The sequence below is a fragment of the Eurosta solidaginis genome, chromosome 3 (genome assembly GCF_040869045.1).
Source record: "Eurosta solidaginis isolate ZX-2024a chromosome 3, ASM4086904v1, whole genome shotgun sequence".
NCBI lineage: Eukaryota > Metazoa > Arthropoda > Insecta > Diptera > Tephritidae > Eurosta > Eurosta solidaginis.
Window position 1 is genome coordinate 90590156 of NC_090321.1, and position 23549 is coordinate 90613704.

General features: G+C 37.2%; 2 protein-coding genes and 1 long non-coding RNA gene across 3 annotated transcripts; 1 reads left to right on the forward strand and 2 right to left on the reverse strand.

Moving 5' to 3' along the window:
* Window positions 1–1197: 1197 nt before the first annotated feature.
* LOC137246528 (uncharacterized) lies at window positions 1198–6052 on the reverse strand. Its single transcript, XR_010951536.1, has 3 exons — window positions 5975–6052; window positions 1548–1932; window positions 1198–1488 (listed from the first exon to the last, which is right to left on the reverse strand). It is a non-coding gene; the product is annotated as an uncharacterized lncRNA (long non-coding RNA).
* A 625-nt stretch (window positions 6053–6677) lies between these two features.
* LOC137245927 (uncharacterized) lies at window positions 6678–8001 on the forward strand. The gene is made up of 3 exons (XM_067777109.1): window positions 6678–7041; window positions 7106–7359; window positions 7413–8001. The coding sequence occupies exons 1-3, from the start codon at window positions 6796–6798 to the stop codon at window positions 7999–8001; spliced, it is 1089 nt and encodes a 362-aa protein (XP_067633210.1). The 5' UTR covers window positions 6678–6795.
* A 2262-nt stretch (window positions 8002–10263) lies between these two features.
* Window positions 10264–11974, reverse strand: LOC137245928 (uncharacterized). Its single transcript, XM_067777110.1, has 5 exons — window positions 11849–11974; window positions 11505–11766; window positions 11022–11159; window positions 10344–10622; window positions 10264–10293 (listed from the first exon to the last, which is right to left on the reverse strand). Exons 2-5 carry the CDS (start codon window positions 11760–11762, stop codon window positions 10264–10266), a joined length of 705 nt encoding a protein of 234 aa, XP_067633211.1. The 5' UTR covers window positions 11763–11766; window positions 11849–11974.
* Between the last annotated feature and the right edge of the window lie 11575 nt (window positions 11975–23549).

A 23549-nucleotide genomic window follows, 5' to 3' on the forward strand; every position in this document is an offset into this window, starting at 1 on the left:
TGAATTTAAAAGCATACGTTTTACTTGAACTTGTGAAACAATATTTTTTTAAGGGGTAGGATTTACCCCAAGTTTAGTCCTAGTTGCGTTTATAATCAATTTCCTAGTGCATAGTACATATTAGTGTCATTATACTATGTGTAATACCAAATTGATGTTCTGTTAAACTCAAAGTATATCTAATACAACAACCTATTAATTTTGTAAGGGGACCCCAATTATCAGAAGTTGTATACAAACTGTACAGCCCTAAGATAGGTTTGTAAAAACAAAAAAAAAGAGAAAAGGGCATTTAACCAAATTCCTACAAAAAAAAAAAGATTTTTTTATTACATATATAGTATAGTAGATTATAAAACAAACCAATTATTATTACTTTCAATGAACCGTCGCAAAACGCGGCTCACAATAAATTTTTCTAAAAACTTACAAAAAGGAATAGAGTTCCTTTTCAATTAGGCACGCATTTTCGATTGCTATATTTTTTTTATAAAATTATTTATAAGCATAAATATATTCAGAAACCTTGCAGTAAGAAAAGAAAAAGAAAAGCTATGTTAGCAATAATGAATATTGAATAAATTTGTTAACAATATGGGAATGCTGGCGTCACCATTCATTTAGAAGGCACGTAGGGTGAACAGGTAAGGGGCCACCGAAAAATAGGTGCGTCGGTGGCCATGGTTTTTGAGGGTGGGCTAAGCGCCGGGCGTCGCAACAACACACGCGGCGCCCCTCTGTATATTCGGCCCATTTCTTTTTCATTTTAATTTTCAGCTTTTTTTTGCAATTTTATTTTTCCGCAGTTTTTTTTGAATTTGATTTTCAGCGTTAGTAACCGGCCATGTCCGGTTCGGTAGTTTTTTTTTGCGTCAGTTTTTTTTTTTGAATTTGAATTTAAATTTTTGAATGTTAACGGTCTGTCCGTGACATCCGGTTCGGCCGGATGTTGTTTTATTTTGTATTGATAAGCGTTTTGAGTCGGTCTCTGCGCTTCTGTCAGTATATTTTGATTTTGACAGCTGCTAGTTTGATAGGCATGATAGGAACTTTTCTCTGTTTATGGCGCAGGAACAGTAAGGTTGGCAAGGACCCGCCCCAGCCGACAATGACTAGCCACTGTGCACCAACACATCATGCCGACCGCCTTCCTTACTGCTTCCACTGTAAATGCGATACCATAACAATATAAAGAAAAGTAAATACTTTAATAATAAATAAACTCTCTTAATTGGGTTTTGTTTTCCAATTGAAATCTTTTCCTGTGCAAGCACATCGCTAACCTGTGTTGGCAAAAGATATGATTATACTGTCTTCGATAGATAGTCGGACGAGCCGCTACTCGGCGAAGTAGAGATGACCGTTGTGTCGGTGGCAGCTGTTACAACAGCAGTTTCTAACTTTACACCATCCGTACAGTGTGATGAATGCTTCACTGCCTTTCCAATTGCTTGGCGCCAGCAATTTTTGCTGTTTGTAAAGCTTTAGCTGTATTGCAAATATATAGATGGGTTAAAGTGGTTTTCGTATGTTATTCAACAACTCACCCTATACCATCATCACAGCCTCCTCATCGATTTTGAATATGTGTACTGTTTCAGTATTCACACCCAGTTCGTTTGGTGCAATATTTTCGATTTGATGAATATGTATACTATCCGTTAGGCAGACAATTAGGTGCAATCGATTCATTCATATACTGTGGGTATTTGAGCCGTAGACGCAATGGCAGATATTTTGCTTCTTTTTGAAGTGTAACATTTGTAAACAGTTGGGTTTCTCTGCTGTCACCATCACCACTAGAGAGCTATTGAAGAAACGCTCGACCAAGATAATATGTGAGATTTACACGCATAGATTTCTTCCACCTTTTCACAGTTATTGATGGAGAAAATGCGAAAGCCATATTTACCATCCAATACCGAAATAGAACTGTAGAGGAAGAAACATTTTATAAAATTTAATAAAATTATAAATGATAGTTGTGCTAAAATGGGGTAACGTATTGTATGTTAAAGTATAGCGAAGTCTCAGCGGCTTTGTCCTGGTGAAAATTGAGTTTGAATAGGTTTTATTCTTCATTCTTAGAAACATGTACCTGGTAAGATATTAAAAATCCTCAACGCTTTTTTTGCTATAACTTAAAAAAACTCATATTCAAACTTCTGCTTAACTTCTACATATCAATAGCTACCTTTACCACCAGGAGTCACTATTGCTTCTACGCCTATGCTATTGTTTCCTAAATCGGTGAGCTTTGTAATAAAATAAACAGCTATCTCCCCAATCTCTCCAGTTTTGTCGCCTCGCGAAACCTGATATTTTCACCAACCAAATCATCGGTGACCTTATTTAAAACATGACCGCGCCAAATGTCGACCATATGGCATTACCCTACCGACTGTCTTACACCCTAAAATTTTGGGTGTGACTTTCGATCAGGATCTACATCTTGGAGAGCATGCACTAGCAATTGTAACGATAATCGTCGTTGGTGTGAGGGCTTAGCCGATCTCCATAGCGCCCGACTATGAGGAGGAGCTGCTTAGGACTGGCATCTACGCCGTTTCGCCTCATAGGAGGGCGGCGGGATGTCGGTGACCAAGAACTGCCAACCCCCTAATCCAGGGTGTTATGCGAACCGTACCTATTGAACGATTTGTAGCCAGGGGATAAATTCGGCTGTATTCGAACGGAGCCTTCCCGATACGGGACCACCTCGGGAAGTATTGATGGCCTTACCACAGTAAGGGGCGCTGCTGTGGCTGACGGTTCTTTCCCCGTATATAATACTGGACCGCTGAGCCCGCCTTGTCGGGCTGGTGGTCGTACGACCAAGGTGATCGACTCATTACCTAATTTTCATAAGGACGATGATAAGAAGAGGACTCAGCCGCAAGCCAAGGCCGACAAATACGCATTAAGCGATGCGTCGGACTCGGGGAGCGAGAGTAGTGCTAATTCAATGAACTCCGTGTTGGAGAAGCACACAAATGAAAAAGGAGTAGAAGAGTGGAGAAGGTTACGGAGCAAAGAGCTCTCTCGAAGTACCGTGCAGTACTAAGAATTGTACAACGCTTGGGAGCAGTGGTGGACCCAACAGAAGAGGAGATCGAGCGCTTGGCATGGGCTCATGAGGCGGTAGAAGTAGGTCGAAGGCAGTTCAAAAGGTTTGCTGCGAGAAACCCTCGGTTCTGCAACCGGTATGAGGAGGAAGAAGCGTCGAATGGCAGAATGAAAACGCAACGTTCGGCGGAAGGCGACAAGCCTGCTTTCAAGAGGCAGAAAGGGTCCAGTCCCATAGCCGCGACGCAGGGCAGTCCCATAGACAAGACAAGTAGGCCCAAAGCTGTAAGACAGATGGGCCCCAATAGCGAGGTAGCAACTACCTCGAAGGCTGCGAGTCAGAGGGAAGTTCCAACTATGGAAGTAGGAGATAAGCCAAAGGGAGATAACGCTAAGACTTCGACTTTCTCAGAAGTGCTAGAGGGAGCTAAGGCTCCGGCTTTCTCGGAGGTTCCAAAGGCGCCGGTTTTTCCCGAGAAGATGAGTGATGTGGCAAAGCAGTCACTGACTGTGGCGCTGGTTGATCGTAGCAGTCCTTTCGAACAGATGACTAGTGAAAGGTGGATATCTGTAGAAAAGGAGCTTATTAGCTTAATGCTTAAGATGATGCGGGAATAACCAAGTAAGCTCCTTCCAACCTTTGATTCGGGGGATGGTATAATGGAAGGAAGTGGTTCCAAACCTCCAAAGGCAGGGCACGAACGCGCGTTTTGAGATGGTGGATAAAGCGCAAATCCCCAAGGTACCAAAAGTTAAGGTATGGATACCATGCGTGATGAAGTCGGAGGATACACTGCGGCTTTTGCAGAATCAGAATCCGAACATACTGACACAGGATTGGAAGGTACTTACTGTATCTCGGCCTACGGAGGAAGGTCAGTTATACATCTTCCAAATAAACAAGCAGGCGGAGGATATATTGTACGCGCAGCTTGGAAAAATGTCCTTAGGTACAGGCAAAATTTATATGCGACTCAGGAAAAGAAGTCGCGGGTATTAAAGTCCTAACACACTGGACGTGGGAGAAGTCGAAAAGGACCTCAAAAGCCTAAGGGAAAAAAGACAGGTGGAGGTAGCCCACGTCACCCCGAATGTGTTAGAAGGGGACAAACAGCCAGTTGGTGCTGTGAGTCGCACAGAGGAACACCCGGCACAACAGGTACAAGAGGCTGAAGGGGGCTTCGAACACTCTAAACCAAAAGGGCTAGGGGAGGACGACGACGTCACGATGAAGGTGCTGGAGTGGGACAAGCAGCCCATTGGTGCTGCGAGTCCTACAGATAAACCTCCAACACAGTAAAGTGGCGTCGAGCGAACTCCTCCTCCTAACGCGCTGATCCAGGAGCCGTGGCTTCCATTGGGAGGAAAGGTTTCTGGACTTAGCGTGCGCAGGTTTGGCGTTTACTATGCGCAAACGGAAGGACGGGTGCGAGCTGTAGTAATGGTAAGGAAACAGCTGTATTCATATATGCTGCCTAATTACACTACTGAGGATCTCGTAGTTGTGGTGAAATCGCCGGGCTCAGATGGTACATGTCCGGCCATGCTACAAGTTTCAAGTAGGGCGGTCGTGGTATGGCTTAAAATAATATTCGATGGGTGCATAAACTGAATCATGTACCGCACTCTTGGAGAACTGCTCGTGTAGCTTTCCTACCAAAGGCGGGGAAGATCGGTCACGTGTATCCCAAAGATTATAGACCCAATATTTTAACATCATTTCTCTTTGAGAGGCTGATAGATGTGAACATAAAGTCCAACGTGGATGAAAAGCTGGTCTCCACAACACAACATGCGTACACCAAAGGCAAGTCGGTAGACACCGCATTGCATAGGGTGGTAATAAGCGTAGAGAAAGCCCTGGAATATAAGGAATATGCTCTAGGAGTCTTCTTAGACATTGCCGCGGCTTTAAATAATATCTCTAAATGGGCGATTATGGATGGTCTTAATTACGTTAAAGTACATCCAGCCTTATCCAGATGGATCGACTGCATGTTAAACTGCAGTAAGATTACATCGCAATGGGGATTGTACGCAGCCACGAAATTAGTGGACAGGGCACTCCGCAGGGAGGGGTGCTATCACCTCTGCTGTGGACGCTGGTCATTAACCAACTGCTTAGGGGATTCTACGAGGGACCAGAAAAACTTACGGTTTCGCAGATGACGTTGCATATGGTCTTGTTTACAAAGAGGTACAAGGTCCCTAATTAGGAGGGGCGAACCTACGGGAGAAACCTTTCACAAAATATCTAGGAATGATCCTAGACAGTAAGCTGTCATGGAAGCTCAACGTGGAGGAGAGGGTGAGGAAGGCTTCAACGGCACTTTATGCATGTAAAAGACTGCAAAAGAACCGGCATATACTATCAGAAGGAACTCGATGACGATGCCTCAAAACTAACAACCAAAAGCAATAATTATCATTTCACTGATACAAATTTTATAGTTTTTTTTCGGGATTTGGACACAATGTTGTTGTTGTTTTTGTAGCGATAAGGTTGCTCCCCGAAGGCTTTGGGGAGTGTTATCGATGTGATGGTCCTTTAGCCGGATACAGATCCGGTACGCTCCGGTAACACAGCACCATTAAAGTGCCAGCCCGACCATCTCGGCAACGATTTATGTGGCCACATTAAACCTTCAGGCCATCCCTCTCTACTCACCCACCTACCGAACGATTCACCTCCAAACGATTTCGTCTAGCAATGGTATTATCTATCATTTTCGTTCGGTCTTTACCTTTCTAACAAACAGGAAGGCAAAAGTAATTGTCAAGTGATAAGTTGCAATTGTTTAACATAGTGCAAATACACTAGCGATTCGTCTCTGATCCGCATCGAAAGTTCGTTTCGTAATAGAGAATGAGGCCCTAAGATTTTTTTTCAATTTGTATTTTGACTTACCAGCAACAACAGAATCATGTTTAATTGTACGCCGCACAAGCATTATAGCATCATGTAACGAAGCCCAGTTTCTTCCAAAAAATTTTCAACACTGCCACGTAAAATCGATGTACTTGTTCTAGCATTAACGCAACCTTTAAATAATTATAAACTCTAAAAATGAAATTAATGCCAAACCTTGGAAAATGTTGAAACGTTCACCAACAACAAAATGCAAAAACTTTTCATCCTCCTCCCGTGACCATTCTGTCTTCTTTATGCTAGGATCAAGCCATTCGTACCAGCGTGCCTTAAGGCTGGTTTCCATTATGTCAAAACTACTGACATCAAATATTGACATCATGTGACAGCTGGTCATTTGGTGTCAAAAGCGTTTTCATTACATCTCCTTAACTGACACAAAGTATGAGTGTCAAACGCCTTCGTCAAAACTACGCGTCAATTGATTGACCTTCCGTTTTCATTTCTGATGTCAAACCTTACGTGTCAGTTGATTGACATTCCATTTTCATGTTTGTTGTAAAAGCCTAAACGTCATTTTTTGGCAGATGATCAGCTTTATATAAATATAAAGAATATTAGAAAGTAAAATAATATAAAAAAATAAAATGCGTAAAAATATAAAAATTAGTATAGCTACTGCCGCTCTTTGTTTGGTAACATCGCTACGAGCTTGGCAAAATAAAAGGTATAATCAAAGAAACCCGAAACAGTGGTGGATTCGACCCGGTCTGCGGAATAGAGAGACATGTGGGTTTTATTCTACGTTGCGCACTAAGCTGGTCAAGCGGGATCCAAAGTGGCTAAGCAATTTTTTGCGAATGTCTGTGGAAGATTTTGATTTTCTTGTGGAGCGCCTCACTCCATATATTTGCAAGAAAAAAACAGTTTTTCGAAAACCTATTTCGGTTGGCGAAAGAATTGCTGTTACTTTGCGTTATTTAGCAACTGGCGACAGCTTTTCTAGTCTGATGAGTGTTTTCCTTCTGGGGAAAACCACCATTTGTAAGATAATACATGAGACATGTCGGACTTTTTATACTGTTTTAGGAGAAGAATTTTTAAAGGTGGGGAGCGTAACATGTGTATTCCTGCAAAAAGCGTTAAAAAAATGTTTTATCTTCCGTGAAGGTTCCGAGCACCCATGACGAATGGACGAAGATAGCTGACCGTTTTAACGAGCGATGGCATTTTCCTAATTGCTGCGGGGCATTAGATGGAAAGCATATTGCTATTCAAGCTCCATCAAACTGCGGTTCAGAGTATTTCAATTACAAAAAGTATAACAGCATTGTCCTGATGGCTTTGGCGGATGCTGACTACAAATTTTTGTTTGTTGAAGTTGGGGCATATGGCCGTGAGTCTGACGGGGGCGTTTTCGCAAGGTAAATCACATGCATGTTGCACCAGAATTATCATAACTTAATCAAAATTTCAGATGCCCTCTTTCAAGTGCTCTTGCTGACAACACATTAAATTTCCCGCCTCCAAGGCAACTTCCGCTAGAAATTGCTGAAATGCCTTTTGTGATTGTGGCTGATGACGCGTTTCCCATAAAAACATACTTAATGAAACCATTTTGCTATCGGGAACAGGTGATGTCGCACAAAATTTTTAATTATAGGCTATCGCGGGCAAGAAATGTAATTGAGAATGTGTTCGGAATATGTGCGTCTCGTTTTCGAATTCTCAGAAGACCAATGGATGTGAAACCGGAGCATGCGAAAGATATTGTCCTCGTGATTTGTGTGCTACATAACTTTCTCCTGACACGAAAATCCATATACATACAAAGATGTGATGTTGACGATGATACTGAGGGAACTGCTGTGAGAGGTAGCTGGCGAACAGAGCTGGGGGAAAACGGGATACTCCCATCAATTAGGCCAAGCAGCACATTAGGTAGAGGGACAGACAACGCGATGAATGTGCGCGAAAATTTTATGGAGTATTTTATGACGCCCCACGGTGAAGTGGCATGGCAGTATAACAGGACCATATTGCATAACTCATTTCAAAGTTGTTAATGAATACCACCCCACATCAGGCAATTCCACGTACCCGATTGACTTGGAGTTTACCCGGCCAAGAGCTGTTATTTCAGCATATAATCTATACTTTTCCCTATATCACTTTCGTAGCGAATGTACATATATTTGTGTGTTTTTAATAAATTTCATTTTAAATATAGAAACCACACAAATTAAAGTTTCAAAGTTTTTGTGTTACGGAACCCAAAAACGATTATTTGATACTCGTTTTTGTTCCATATCGAATTACGGAAAGCCACCCCTGCATAATTGAAATTTTTTAAAAGCGCCTAAGTAAGAAGTACAAAATTTAGGTAAACTTAAATAATCATAAGATTTTGCAATTTTATTTAGTTTTAATAATAAACAAATTAGTTGCATATTGGTTACACAGTACAACAAATTTCGAATTTTTCGTAACATAATTATAACCATATCTGGGCAGGGTGCATTAAAATTTTAGTGCACTCAGAATTCCGCTATCACTAAAAGGTATACACATTTTCCAGTTTAAGTTCAGAAATTTACAATTCAAGTTCAGAAGTTTCCAATTCATATTCAGAAAATTAAAATTCAAATTCAGAAAATCACAACTCAAATTCAGAATTTCCAATTTAAGTTCAGAATTTCCAATTCAAGTTCAGAAAATTACAATTCATATTCAGAAAATTACAATTCATGTTCAGAAAATTACAATTCAACTTCAGAAAATTTTACTTTGTGCTTTGAAAATTTTTTTCACACTTTTTTTCACACATGTTCGTAAAAGTAATTGAGTCAAAATTCCTATGATTTTACTTCATTCTGTAAATGTAAATACACGTGCGCGGCCAAGGTAAAAAAAATTTTTTCACATTCATACAAAGTATAATATATAAAAAGCGAAGCGTAATGGAATGTAGCGAGGTTTCTCTGATATTCATATGGAAGGGTTTTTTGTTTACATATTTATTTTGGAAAAGCCACATGCTCTTTTGAAGAGGAAGCTATGTATGTATTTATGTACGAATTAATAAAATTAACATATATGTTTAAACAATTTTGCATGCACAGATTTCCTTTGGATGAAATAAAAATACCTGAACAATTTTCTGTACTTAAATTGTAATTTTCTGAACTTGAAATATAATTTTCTGAACATGAATTGGAAATTTCTGTACTTGAATTGTAATTTTCTGAATATGAATTGGAAATTTCTGAACTTGAATTGTAATTTTCTGAATATGATTTGGAAATTTCTGAACTTGAATTGTAATTTTCTGAATATGAATTGGAAATTTCTGAACTTGAATTGTAACTTTCTTAATTTAAATTGTAATTTTCTGAACTTGAATTGTAATTTTCTGAATATGAATTTGAAATTTCTGAACTTGAATTGTAATTTTCTGAATATGAATTGGAAATTTCTGAACTTGAATTGTAATTTTCTGAATATGAATTGTAAATTTCTGAACTTAAACTGGAAAAAGTGTAGTGGTACTTCAAATGAAAATTTGTACACTGTGTCCAGGTATGGTTATAACACTAAGTACTGAGCTTTACAGTTTGTTTAATTACGCATAAAAAGAAAATAAAATAAATTAATTACTTCATTAGAAAGAGAAATAGATTTGAATTCATTTATAATGGTGGAACCATTTGCGTACACTTTTTTCTTTAATATAACTTAAGTCCGCTTACAGGTATTTCTTTTTTTTTGTAATTTTCACAAATTTTGCCTACAATAAAATTACTCAACTACTTTTCTATAAAAGCCGTCGAATTTTCGTAAAAAGTAAAGTTTTTTTTTTAAGAATTTTTAAAACTGTTTTAGTACGCTGCAGCTAGCAGAACATTGGTCAAATGAGCGGACGGAAAAATTAATTAATGAAGTGGAGTCGACGGAAGGGACCTGGAACTTCTTGTCCAAAGAATATAAGGACAGGAATGCCAGGGAAGACCTTTGGCAAGAAATTGCAGTTATTATGTAGCTGCCTAGATCAGAGGTATCCACAATATTAATATTAATAAAAATTAAAATTACTGTCGTAAATACAAATTGTTACCTTTATTCACAAAGGCCATAACCTACATTTTTTTCGAAAAAGCAAAAAAAATAATTGATGTTTGCTTCTGCTGTAAAACTTGAAATATGTTGGTTAGGGCCTTTGTGAATCAAGGGGACGATATACATATGCGTTTTATTTAATACAAGGTGTCAGACGCGGTATGTTAATTGGAGTCCTTTATAAATTAAATAAATTTCCGTTGAATGGATCCTTAATCCATCAGATATTCTGCTGGATAGACCTGTAGAAGAATGTAAAGCCTGTAAAGCCTTTCTGAAATGTGAGTACAACCTCATAAATATTTGATTTAAAGTCGTGTGCATGTTGGGTATTTGAGGCTTCCCACAGGCGTCCATTTGAGGCAACAAATTGTCCGACATCATCCCAAGCATCACTTTTTGTAGCAGCAGTTACAGTTTCTAAGCACCGCTCAACAACTTTGGCGTAACCATCCTCATGACAATTGTCATATCTTCGTCGCTTTGTGCCTGATGTGGATGGTGTCGGAGAGGACTCTTCTGGAGAATGTTCGGAAGCAGATGCAGATCCAAGTGATGGGATTTGGCTTTTCTAAATTGAAATCATATACATATTTTGGATGAGTCAGTATTATTAAATGAGGAGTGATTAAACAAAAGGCCGTGTTGCCATTTTCCACTCAATGCGGGATTTTAATGAAATAGGCCCGGAAAACAAAATTACACATGTTGTCTTCAATGGAAACTGCTAAAAGACGCTACTTCCTATATAAAAGATCTGTCAAAAACTAAATTTCATAAAAAGGGCATATTTCTTTGAGTTTCAACCAAGAGGAAAAAGAAACTCCATCTGCGGTATACGCTTACTGACCCGCTAGCCGGAAATGTTTTGACAGATAACCGAACGATTTGTCAATTCAACTGTCGGTAAGCGTTTACCGGAGATGATGAAAACGGCTTATTTTAGTATTCCAATTCTGTATATACTTACATGTTTCAAGTTCGAAGTTGTTGGCGCTTCACTTCGCATCATTGGTTCTAAAAATTTAAGGGATGCGTGTATAGGGTTTGCTGTAGACGACGTTGACCCTTGCCCACTCTTTGTCTGTCCCATTTTATTAAATGCGGCCTAAATTTGTAGAGAAAGACAATATGATTATTATTCTGTAACGTATTTGAATGTGACACCAAAGACAATAAATTACTATAAGCTGAGTCAGTTCGTTATAGTGAAATTACAATTTGGCACTAACAGCGACGGTGGCAGTGGCTACTTTTTTTTAGGGAATGTTCAAGTAATAACTCACATTTGCACAGTGGCAGTAAGAAGCAATACTGCCGAGTTTAGCACTGTTTCTAAATTCACTGCCGCTGCCACGATACTGCTACTGCTAAATTGTAGTTTCAGTATTACTTTGCGAAATCGACAATAAATCCCACAATATTTTTGGTGACACAAAACACAATAACTTACCCGAAACGAACAACGAAGACTGTTCCACTTTGTGGATACCTCCGACCTAGGCAGCTCCATAATTTCAGCAATTTCTTGCCAAAGGGCTTCCCTTGCATTCCTGTCCTTATATTCTTTGGACAAGAAGTTCCAGGTCCCTTCCCTCGACTCCACTTCATTAATTAGTTTTTCCGTCCGCTCGTTTGTCCAATGTTCCGCTAGCTTTCGCACTCTTTTTTTGGTTGCAGGGGTTGGTGGCGTGGCTTCCATTTCGTCCATTTATCTAGTTTTCATAAATTAAACGAAAACAATTTAAATACATATATCAATCTTTATATATTATATTAAATAATTAATTTCCTTACCTTAAATTTGCAACTTGATTTTTGGCTTACGAAATCAGCTGTGTAAATGTCAAACCTAGAGAAAAATGCCAACATGCTGCCAAATGCATTTTGACAGTCAAATGATGCCATATCAACTGGCAAACAGAAATGGGGCCGTTTTCATTTAGCTGACATTTTAATTGACACAGCGTAGTCAAAAGTGACGACAAACACAAATGACACTATATGAAAACCCGTTTTCATTAAAATGGCAACGTTTGACGTGAAATTTGACATAATGAAAACCAGCCATTACATTGCTTGGCAGATTTGCGGTGCAGCAGTGATGCAATACGTGACCACTGGTTTTTGCCATATTTCATTACAGCTGCTTTGAGGATTTCATCCTGAAAGTTATCAATTTAGTTAATAAACGACCAAGAGTAACCAGTCGCGTCAAATGCTTACCTCGGTGTTTCTCCACATACCACCTTTTATCATAATTCGCGGCATGGTGCTATATAATTGTGAATTCTTTCGATGAGCACAAAAATCAAATCAAAAATGTTTGTCGAAATAAACAGCAAAAATCATTGTATATTAAAGACTTTGGGAAATTTTTAGAATAGCACCCCCCGAGTTCGGGGTAAAACTTTGTATCAAATGAAAGAAGGAGTTCTCCCGATCACAAATTTATATATTTTAAAGTGCGCAAACTTATAATTTAAAAGGTATTTGTTGTTAAAGTTTGCAAATTTCTATAGCACTTTAAATTACAATTTACACATCTTTCAAAAACTTAATCCACATACATATCTATATAAATTGGCAACGATAAACTTAAATTGCATTTTTGTATATTTCACATTTCATTTTTGCAGTTTTCACTTATTATAAATGTTTTTATTAAATCAATCACGCTTTTGTAGCAACATGCACATATATATATATATACATATATTTTATTGATGACATTACAAAGCTGTGCTGTCACATATATATACGTATACACATAAAAAATTTGTATAGAAATTTGCAAACTTTAACACCAAATAACCATTCCGAGTGCAACTTTCAGCGAGTGTGGATGGTTTAAAACAATTTGTGAAAGTAAAATCGTATAGTACATTTTTTGGCACACAAAAGTGAACAAATTTTTTGGTTTTGTAGTTGCAAATTTGTATATGTTGCAAATCGTAATAAAATATATAAAATAAAGTCTTACAAAAGAATGTAGTGCGTATATATGCACGAAAGTGGTTTTTTATAATTTTTAAATAATCTGCGCGTTAGTGCTACAAACTAAAGGCAATTTTAAACTTTTCCAAGCATACTAAAACTCTGGGTAAGTGAAGTGGCTAAATTGTAAATTTCTAAAAAAGATTAAATAAGTTTCAACCCTAGAGTGCAGCTCTAAAGCTCACTCCTGGGTAAATTTAAAGATAGAGTGTCCTTTGGGACACGAAAAAGAAACACCAAAATGGCATCTTCATCGTCTTCAGGTAAAGATGGTGAACGTGGGCCTACAAAAAAGCCTAAAATTTTAAACGATGAAAATGTCACGGGATTCTTTGAAATGTCGAATAACGCCATCGTCAGAATAAAGGAAAAAAATGTAGGTAACGGGGATTCTGTTGCGTCTTCTCAGACTCCGTTAGCCATAGGAACAAAGACAAACGAAACATTAACACAAAAAACAACGGACATAACAAATGACAAAACTACTGCAGAAAGCAGTGTTGCCAACACACAACAGCACAGTGATGTACCGAAAAACTATAACCATGACGCAATAAAAATTTTATATCCGCCCAGATTTACTGGAGAAATTTTTGTTTTGGTAGATAGCTCCCAATGCCCCAGCTTAAAAAATGAAAAATTTACAACTGGGCTTACTTTATGTAGCCAAATAAAAGATTTACGTTTTCGTGACATTGATCATGTTAAGGCCTTAGGAAGAACACTCTATAAAGTAATCTTTAAAAATACCTATTCGGCAAACTCTTTCATAATGGACGAACGCCTAGCCAAAAGAGGATTAAGGCAATTTGTTCCTAGAACAGCCTTAGAAATATATGGGGTAGTTAGAGGTGTGCCCACATGCTACTCGGAACAAGATATTTTAAAAGAAGCCGAGTCGAGTGTACCAATCGCGTCTGTACGCAGATTTATTAGAAAAGATCCCACAACTGGTGAACAAACTTCATTAAACTCAATAAAAATTGGGTTTACTGGAAGAGAACTGCCAAAATCAATTTTCTTCGAATATACTAAACTCGATGTAGATTACTACATCCCGCCCTTACGGCAATGTTCAAAATGTGGTCGTATTGGCCACACCATGTTAGGATGCAAAGCCAAGGAAAGATGCATAAATTGCGGAAGTAATGAATGCAAAAACGCAAATTGCCAAAGTAACAATTGCATTCTATGCGACAAAACGGGCCATAGTGCCAAAGATAAAAACAAATGTGCAATGTGGGAGAGGGAAATTACAATAAACCGTATCAAGACAGTCAAGAGTCTCAGCAGGAAGGAAGTATTAAATACTTACTTCCCTACTAAAAACAGGTTTGATATACTTGATCTGGATGAGGAAACACATTTTCCAACAATTTCACACAATTCTGATGATTTTCATGACAGGGAAGGAGTAGTAAACAAACGTCTAACAAGAAAGTTATATAGCGAAATCGCCAGCAAAGGCGATGAAATAGCTGTCAGGAGACAAATAACTCCAAAATCTGTTGAAAAACGGGAAAAGAAACTATCTACCAAACCTGTATTTGAAACCGACGAATACCAAAAAGGTATTGTAAAAGAATTTGAAAAAGTCATGACTGATCTCATGAAAGTCACCCAAACAATCTCCCTCCAAATTAATAACAAGGAGGTTTTGGAAAGTTTCTTCCAAGTCAAATCCAAATATGACAGACTGATGATAAAATTGGACGAGGAAAAAATTAATGCCTTGTCACATTCTAAAAAACCTTAATGTTAATTTTACAACTAAACTGCCAATCATTTAAAGCAAATTTAGATGCCATTGAATTTTATTTATCTAAATATAACTTTGATATAGCTTGCCTTAATGAAATTTTTTTAACTAGAGTAAGCACTCATAGAAAACTTATAGGATTCAATTTAATCAAGAAATATAGAGAAGATGGTTATGGGGGTGTCGCAATAGCCCTCGAAAATACCATAAAATTCAAAAAAAATAAATTTTGTTACCAACTTTGACATTTTAGTTATACAAACAACAAATCTTAAACCAAACCTAACTGTATGCACTGCATACCTTCCACCCAGTGTAAATACCTCCGAATTCAGCATTGAAATTCAAAGAACTCTAAATTTTCTTGACTCGCTCCCAAATACGGTATTCATCGGAGATTTTAATGCCAGGCATAGCAACTGGGGTGACACATTAAGCTCCAGCAAAGGAAATCATCTTTTCAATTTGATTCAGGAATCTACCTTCCAAATACTTAATAATGGAGACTACACGTTCCAAAAAGATAACAGATCACCAGGTGGATCTGTACTCGATCTCGCTTTTTCCAATTTCAATGCCCCTTTTAAATGGTCAGTGGATAAAATCAGAATTGGGGGTAGCCACCACTATCCTATAACTATTGACATAAACAACATCAAAACAAACACTTCCACCTTTTTGTCAAAAAAAAAAGTTATTAAAAAACTTAAGTAACCTTGAATGCGAATCAAATTTAGAGATGTTTGAAAACAAATTCCAGGAAGAAATTAAGAATGCTACTGTCACAAAAAGTGATTCCAAAGTACTAAAAACTGGTGGGATGACAATACTGAAAAAATTTATAGGTTCCTCATTGTTGCTTTTAAAAAAGCCAAACGATATCCAAATCCTGAAAACTATCATGCTCTAACAGAAGCGAGGAAACGTTGGAAAAAAGAAATAAAGCGAGCCAAAAAAGTCAATTTTGATAATAAAATTAAAGAACTCAACTCCGGTATTGATAAAAATGGGTGGAAGTTCGTTAAAGCCATCAGGGGGGATTATAGTTCCAATAGTAAAAATGCATGGAACAGTGAAAATAATTTAAATTTCCTGACCATGTTACAAAATCAAGTTCATCAAATATCTACCAGACTAGAAATGAACATTGCCATAGACACAGATCCAAACTTAATCATAACATACGAAGATCTGCAAAATGCTCTTAAGAAAAAGAAAAAGGACACCGCTACTGGAGCGGATAAAATTTCCTACAGCATGATAAAGTCACTCCCTGATGTTACTTTAAATAATTTTCGAGCAGCACTAAATGACATTTTCCTTTCCAACAAAATACCAGACAGCTGGAGAACAATAAAAATTGTTCCAGTCCCAAAAAAGGAAAAAGACCTGAATAATTTCGAAAATTTTAGACCTATCTCATTAATATCTGTCCCGCTCAAATTATTAAATACATGCATTAAAGACAGAATATATAACTTCTTAGAAAAACACAACAAGTTACCTTTATCAACTTTTGCTTATAGGAAAAATAGATCGGCAACCTCATGTGTAAATCACATTTTGCATCAACTCAAAGTCCTGAAAAGTAATAAAGCTCACTCCATTTTATGTACAGTCGATTTCAGTAACGCTTACAACTGTGTAGATATACATATTCTTAAAAACATTCTCTTTGATATGCAAATCAATGAAGCATACATAGAATGGATTTGTAATTTCTTATCATATAGGAAATTAAGGCTAGGTAATGACGAAGCTGAAGTTGTAAATGGCCTTCCTCAAGGCAGTTGTCTGTCGCCTCTTCTATTTAATTTATATACAGCCTCCTTACACAATCTCAGTGATGACAACACACATATTTACCAGTTTGCTGATGATTTGTTTATAATCTCATCAGGTAACAATTTCATTGAAGCAAATTTCAATCTTCAATCAAAATTAGACATTCTAATGGAAAAATGCAATCTACTAAATCTCAGTTTCAATCCAAACAAAACTAAAGCCATGTATATAAACCAAAGCAGTAAGAAAGAATTGAGAGTTGAAGTAAATGGCATCAATATAGCTCAAGTCCGTAACATTAAAGTCTTAGGGCGGTACATAAATTCATCCCTTAGTGCGAAGCAGGCATGCTTAACGAACGAAACGATATCATTTCGTTACGATAATCAACGTTAATAAACGAAACGAAGTCAGATCGTCAAATTAACGAAATGATTTCGTTTCGTTTTCTGCCATATCAAAACGAAATCAAATCGTTTATGTTGATTATTAATTTCAAACTATGCTGGCAAAGCTGATTGATGGCGGAGTCATTAAAGGTGAAAGCATTATCCAAGCTGATTGCAACTTTTCTCATGAATTTTGACAGTACGAACATTTCTCAGAGTATTTTTGACATTACCACCAACGAATTACACAAACAAATTACATAGAGTTTGTGTGTGTATGTGCGCTCGTTGTTGCCACCTTACGGCTTCACCATGGCTATAGCATTGCCAGCACAATTCATACATAAAGTATCACGTTTTCGTTAACGTTTTTAACGTTAACGAAAGCTTTTCGTTTCGGTTAAAAACGAGATACAATGTATCTTGATAATTTCTTTATCGATAATATTTCGAAGTGTTTCAACGGAAACGGTGGAAATTTTTTGATAAACGATTAGCTTAACGTTAAGGTGCATCCCTGGTGCGAAGGAACATTTCTCAAATGTCGTAGAAAAATCAAAATCCAATATCAACTTATTCAAATGTCTAACAAATATCAAATCAGGACTTCATCCGCAAACTGGTTTAAATTTATATAAGTCCTTAGTAAGGTCCAAAATCGAGTACTGTAGCACAACCTGTGTAAATGCTGCTCAATCTTCACACAACAAAGTTCGATCACTGCAAAACAAATTCTTACGTAGATCTTTAGGCCTCACTCCGTCTACGCCGGTACCCCTACTTTATGCTATCGCAAACGAACTTCCACCCCAAGGAAGATGTAAGTGGCTTATGGCAAAAGAAATGGTTACGATATTCACTACAAATGATCCAATAAGAACTTCCATAACTGAGTATACGCATTTAAACACAAATTACACAACAATTTACAACCAATTCAAATGGATTTTCGACAGTCTTGGTACGGTGGATTGTTCTTTCCCTTACCCCAAGATCATCATCCGAGACAAAATTTTAAACTTAAAAAAAGCCAATATGACTAATGAATATGCTGTTGCAAACTATCATGAAATAATTGACAATTACAAAAATTTAGCCTTTGACATTATATTTACAGATGCCTCTCTTGGCGAAAACAAAACTGGTTGTGGTATTTTTTATTTGAACACTAACAGCGAACACTCATTTTGTTTGCCTTTCAAATCCTCTTCTGCCTTTGGTGAAATATTAGCCATAGAGGAAGCCATTAATTTGGCCATTACAAACGAAAGTGAAAGTATAGCTATCTTCACAGATAGTCTAGCGGTTTGTCACATTTTAAAAGACCATCGAACCAACAACTATATAGCTCAAAATATCTTTCGTACTATTCAACATCACAATTTCAATCAAGTACACATAATCTGGACACCCAGTCATATGGGTATACCAGGAAATGAAAGAGCTGATACAATTGCCAAGAAAGCAACCGAACTGACATCTTCAAAGATTTTAAACTTACTATACAAGAGGGTCTTAGATTTATTCGAAATGAAATATACGACACTTGGTACAACGAATTTTTGGAATTTTCAATTGAACATCCAAACTTATATGCAGACATACATAGAACTAGGAAAAATCACTGCTGGTTCAGGAAATTAAAATTTCCGACTACGGAACTGAAGAGACTAAACAGAATCTTGGCAGGTCACACATATGACAAGTCCTATTTATTTAAAATTGGCGCCAACAGATCCGAAAGATGTGTTTGCACTTTAAGATATATATATATGTGATCTGGAGAACTCCCTCTTAATTTTAAATCTTTCCGGAGATATTCCATTTAAAACACTCAAAATTGAAAAAATTTTCGACCACCAAATGTTTTGCTGTCTCTGCTGAATTAGAAATGGCGGATTTTTTTGCACGCAAAAATTACGTATTTTGCTATCCCTATAAAAATAATAGGTGCGAGAGAGCACGATACATTGTGGGAAAGCTAAATTTGTCAACATGCTATTTCATTTGGAGAATTTTTCATTCCAAATCGTCACCCCTGTCAAAAATTCGTGTGTCTGTGTGCGTTTTTGGTCACTAGATTTTTGCAGGGTATGAATGATGGATAAACTTGTGTCCTGCCAACGTGTCAAGCTGCGAATGACAAGTCAGCAGTAATCGATGAACGTCAAATTTCGTACTTCTGTCAACGTGGCAATTTCTGCTTGGGCAATGAAAAGAGTGATGAAATTGCAATTCATGACAGTTGATATACATACTAAAGAAAAAATAGCGAGCATTTTGGCAACATCAGACACAGACAGGACAAGTGTTTTAACGTCGCTGATAACTTAATAGATTCCTTTTCAATGTCATATATGTATATTATTGTTTAAATAAAAATTTTTGTCAAATGACGCGTTATAATTTCGGAAGCAATAATTCGAAGGCGGCAAAGTAGTACTTTTACTCTGTCAAGATATTTTTGCAAAAAAAAAGTTTAAGATTTTCATTTGGTTGATGTAATTGTGGTGATATTGTTGTACTCAGAAAAGAATTAACTAAAAAGGCGTTTTGCACTAATACAATTTTCACCAGTTTCGCAGCCGTTTGAGGGTAATTATTCAGTTTTTTGTGAATATCTATTAATAAAAGAACAATTTCTTATTTCCGACTTCTAATTATTGAATTACATTACAGAATTCTTGATTCCATTCTGCTGGCATTTCCTTTTGTGTCTTCTATTCCCCTTTACATTTCCGAATTACTCTTAAAAGAAAGCGTTAAATAAAACACGGAAAGCAACAAGAATTAGCAACAAAAATTTTAAGAACTGCTTGGAACGGGCGCTGCTGAAATACTTCCCCCCTTTATCACCCTCTTAGTCTATGTCATGATCAACTTGAGTTCAATGATTTTCTAATCTAAAAGGGACTTACACTTTGCAGGTCCATGTGCAATGGTTCAACATTCTAGGTCACTTCTTTCCTATGGAAAACTGTACTAAACTCCCTTTATTTATGCTGACTTTGCGAAGACAAAAATTAATTTGATTTAACCTGATTATCATTGAATGTCCTGCACACGTATTAGTATCGATGTCAGAGATATCCCTTTTCGGTTTCGGCTCTATTAAATTAAACGGCTTTAACGGTTAGGGCCACCTAACATTTAAGGTTTGCGTCATTTTGGCCGTCACATCTGTCTTAATGCAAACAACTTTTGTATATGTAGTAACTTTTTTATTTATGTAGATTATAAATTTTTTAATTTCAATAATTCAAGTTTTCAGTATGTTTTGTTTGTATTATAAATAACCGCATTTTGTTTAATTGTAAAATGATTAATGTATTTATTTTAAATTTTGTATTCCTAAACCTTATTAAAAAAATACCATCAGCTGATTTCCGGCGATCACCTGTTCTTGGTTACGAAATGGTCAAGTTTCTTGCTGCGTTTCGATCAAGCGTGATCCAGTTACGAATGGAAATTTAACATACAAATGCAGCAACAAATTGATCCATATGTGAGCGTGGACGATTTCGACGATTTTACCGCATCGTCGACGATCTCAGTTTATGTGCTCAAGTAATGGCTTAAGGGCACATTACTGATGCTTAGCATAGACTTGACTTGACTTGGCGTACACTTGGCAACTTAGTCACGATTATACTCCACTTAGCGCATACAATCTGGCATTATAATCAGCTTTGAAATTTATTTTTAAATAAATGTCAATTTGTATGACAAAATGTCAAAATGAAATGGAAACAAACAAATGGCATTTCAAAATGTAAACGTCACTCAGAACTTACATAGAAAATGAAAATTCAACAGACATCTAAGTCAAGTTAAGTGTTGCCAAGATTTGAGTAATCAGTAACATTTTTTTTTATATTTTATACTACGAATATTCTTATGTTATTTAGCATTTGCGTGAATAAAGAAACTAATATTTCTCTATACTATAGTATGTATACATAAAACCAGTGCGCTGTTGCATTTTATCAGACTTGCCAAAGTATAATTGTATTATCAGTTATTTGTATGCAATATTTTACTTTTGGCAACTCTGTTCGATCGTCATCGTGTTGTGATCACGGTCGTTAAAAAACGAGCAATGATCGGGTGATGGTGGTCCGCAAACGCATTGCAAAGGAGTATTGTTAGAGTACTCCAACATGAAGAAAATGGAACACGTAATGCAACAATTTTTGCAAGGTATACATAAAACCAGTGCGCATTTTATCAGAGTTGCCATAGTAGAATTTTATTATCAGTTATTTGTATGCAATATTTTACTTTTGGCAACTCTGTTCGATCGTCATCGAGTCGTGATCACGGAAACAATATTTGGTTGGGTGATACTTGGCAAAATAGAGTCGAGTCAATCATTTCATATTTTTGTGGGTACTGCATCACTTGATGCAACTAATCAGTTACAAAGGTTTTGGGAAGTCGAAGAAATACAGCCGCTGACACAGGTTCTGACAGTTGAGGAACAACAAGCAGAAGATCATTACATAAAGTATGTTACACGCGCAAAAGATGGTAGATATGTAGTTCGGCTGCCTCTCAGGGAAGAAAAATTAGAATTTGGCGATTCGAGGTTAGCAGCATGGAATCGATTATGCTTAATGGAAAGGAGATTTAATAAAGATGAAATATTAGCACATAGCTACAAACAATTTATGCAAGAGTAAAAATTGATGAATCATATGGAAGAAGTGGTAGATGAAAAGGCACAGGTCGAGTATTATCTCCCACATCACGCCGTGTTGAAACCAGAAAGTACAACTACAAATGGGAAGGCACTGAATGATAAACTACTCATAGGACCCACGGTTCAAAAAGATTTATTTTCGTTATTGATTCAATTTCACAAGTTTAAGGTAGGGTTCACAGGTGATATAGAAAAAATGTACAGACAGATTTTGGTCAACAAGAACGACAGAAGCTATCAAGGAGTTTTATGGAGGGAAACCAGTGAAGATGAAGTAAAGGCATATGAGCTAAAAACAGTTATGTACGGCACTGCATGTGCACCCTTTTTAGCAACAAGGACACTCAAGCAAATAGGAATTGAAAATTCGGCCTTATTTCCCAGAGCAAGTAAAGCAATTCTAGATGGGTTTTATGTAGATGATTTCATGTGGTGCTTCGAAGATGTAGAGTCGGCTGTGCAGTTAAAAATCGAGTTATGTGATCTACTTACTCAAGCAGGATTCCATTTACGCAAGTGATGTTCGAACTCATCAGAATTTATGTCCACGATCGATGCAAATGATACAGAAATGTCAGCGGAAACGATTATCGATGATACGCAGACAGTCAAAACTTTAGGATTGTTATGAAACACAACGTGTGATTCCTTCAAATATAAGGTAACTCTAAACGAAATACAACAGCAAATTACCAAACGAACAGTTTTATCAGATATTTCGAAAGTATTTGATCCATTAGGATGGTTAGCACCAGTGGTCATTTCTTTGAAACTTTTAATGCAGCAGTTATGGTTGAGGGGCATTGATTGGGATGAGCAGTTGCCTAATGATGTGGTCACACGATGGTACGAGTTGAGGAGTGGCATCAATGACATTTTGAAAATGAGAATTCCAAGATGGATTAGATTTACAAACGGTGAGTTGTTAGAACTTCATTGCTTTGCAGATGCATCAGAGGTAGCGTATGCTGCCGCAGTTTATATTAAAGTTCGCCATTTAGATGGGTTAGTGTCAACAAATCTTATTGCCTCCAAAAGCCGGATAGCACCTATTAAACAAATAACATTACCAAACTTGAGTTGTGCGCTGCACAGCTCATGACCAAATTGGTTGTAAAAGTAAAGGAAGCACTTGACGTTGATCAGGTTCCCATATTCGGGTATTCTGATTCAACTATTGTCTTAGCTTGGCTAAGCGATTATCCACGTCGATGGAAAACATTCATTGCTAACCGAACTTCATACATTTTGAATATATTACCACGAGAAAGCTGGCGTCATATTTCTTCACATAATAATCCTGCAGATTTAGCAACAAGAGGTATTACCGCTTGTAACTTAATAAATAACGAGCTTTGGTGGCACGGGCCTAACATACTGAGAACACGTCATCAGTGGGAATAAGTGGCACCAGAGCCGCCAGAGGAAACGCATCTAGAAGAAAGGCAACATATGGTCATATGCCATGCCGTTGAAAATTCAACAGATGATTTATTTGAACGTTTTTCAAGTTTTGGAAAGTTATTGTCAGTGACAGCATACATGTTGAGATTCATAACAAACTGTAGAACAAATAAAGTAGCCAGAACAACAGGCTTTTTAAGTGTGCACGAGCTGGATAATGCGCATGATGTCTTAGTTAGGCAGGCTCAGAAGGATTCGTTCCATTCAGAAATTCAGATGTTATTAGCTGGAAAATCTCTGCCTGTAAAACACAGTCTATCTGCATTAACACCATTTATCGATCAAAAGCAATTGTTGCGAGTAGGTGGAAGGGTTGAGAACGCAGTTATAAAGTTTGACCAAAAACACCCGATAATTCTTAACAAGGATAGTTCGTTGACACACTTATTAGTGAGATATCAT

What these genes read in the sequence shown, in the direction of transcription:
- LOC137245927 (XM_067777109.1), top strand. Translation starts at nt 6,796, where the DNA reads ATGTCTGTGGAAGATTTTGATTTTCTTGTGGAGCGCCTCACTCCATAT. An exon ending in TAGGAGAAGAATTTTTAAAG is followed by an intron (nt 7,042 to 7,105) that starts GTGGGGAGCGTA and finishes TCTTCCGTGAAG; the next exon opens with GTTCCGAGCACCCATGACGA. An exon ending in GACGGGGGCGTTTTCGCAAG is followed by an intron (nt 7,360 to 7,412) that starts GTAAATCACATG and finishes TCAAAATTTCAG; the next exon opens with ATGCCCTCTTTCAAGTGCTC.
- LOC137245928 (XM_067777110.1), bottom strand. Translation starts at nt 11,762, where the DNA reads ATGGACGAAATGGAAGCCACGCCACCAACCCCTGCAACCAAAAAAAGA. An exon ending in GTCTTCGTTGTTCGTTTCGG is followed by an intron (nt 11,160 to 11,504) that starts GTAAGTTATTGT and finishes CTACAAATTTAG; the next exon opens with GCCGCATTTAATAAAATGGG. An exon ending in CAACTTCGAACTTGAAACAT is followed by an intron (nt 10,623 to 11,021) that starts GTAAGTATATAC and finishes ATTTCAATTTAG; the next exon opens with AAAAGCCAAATCCCATCACT.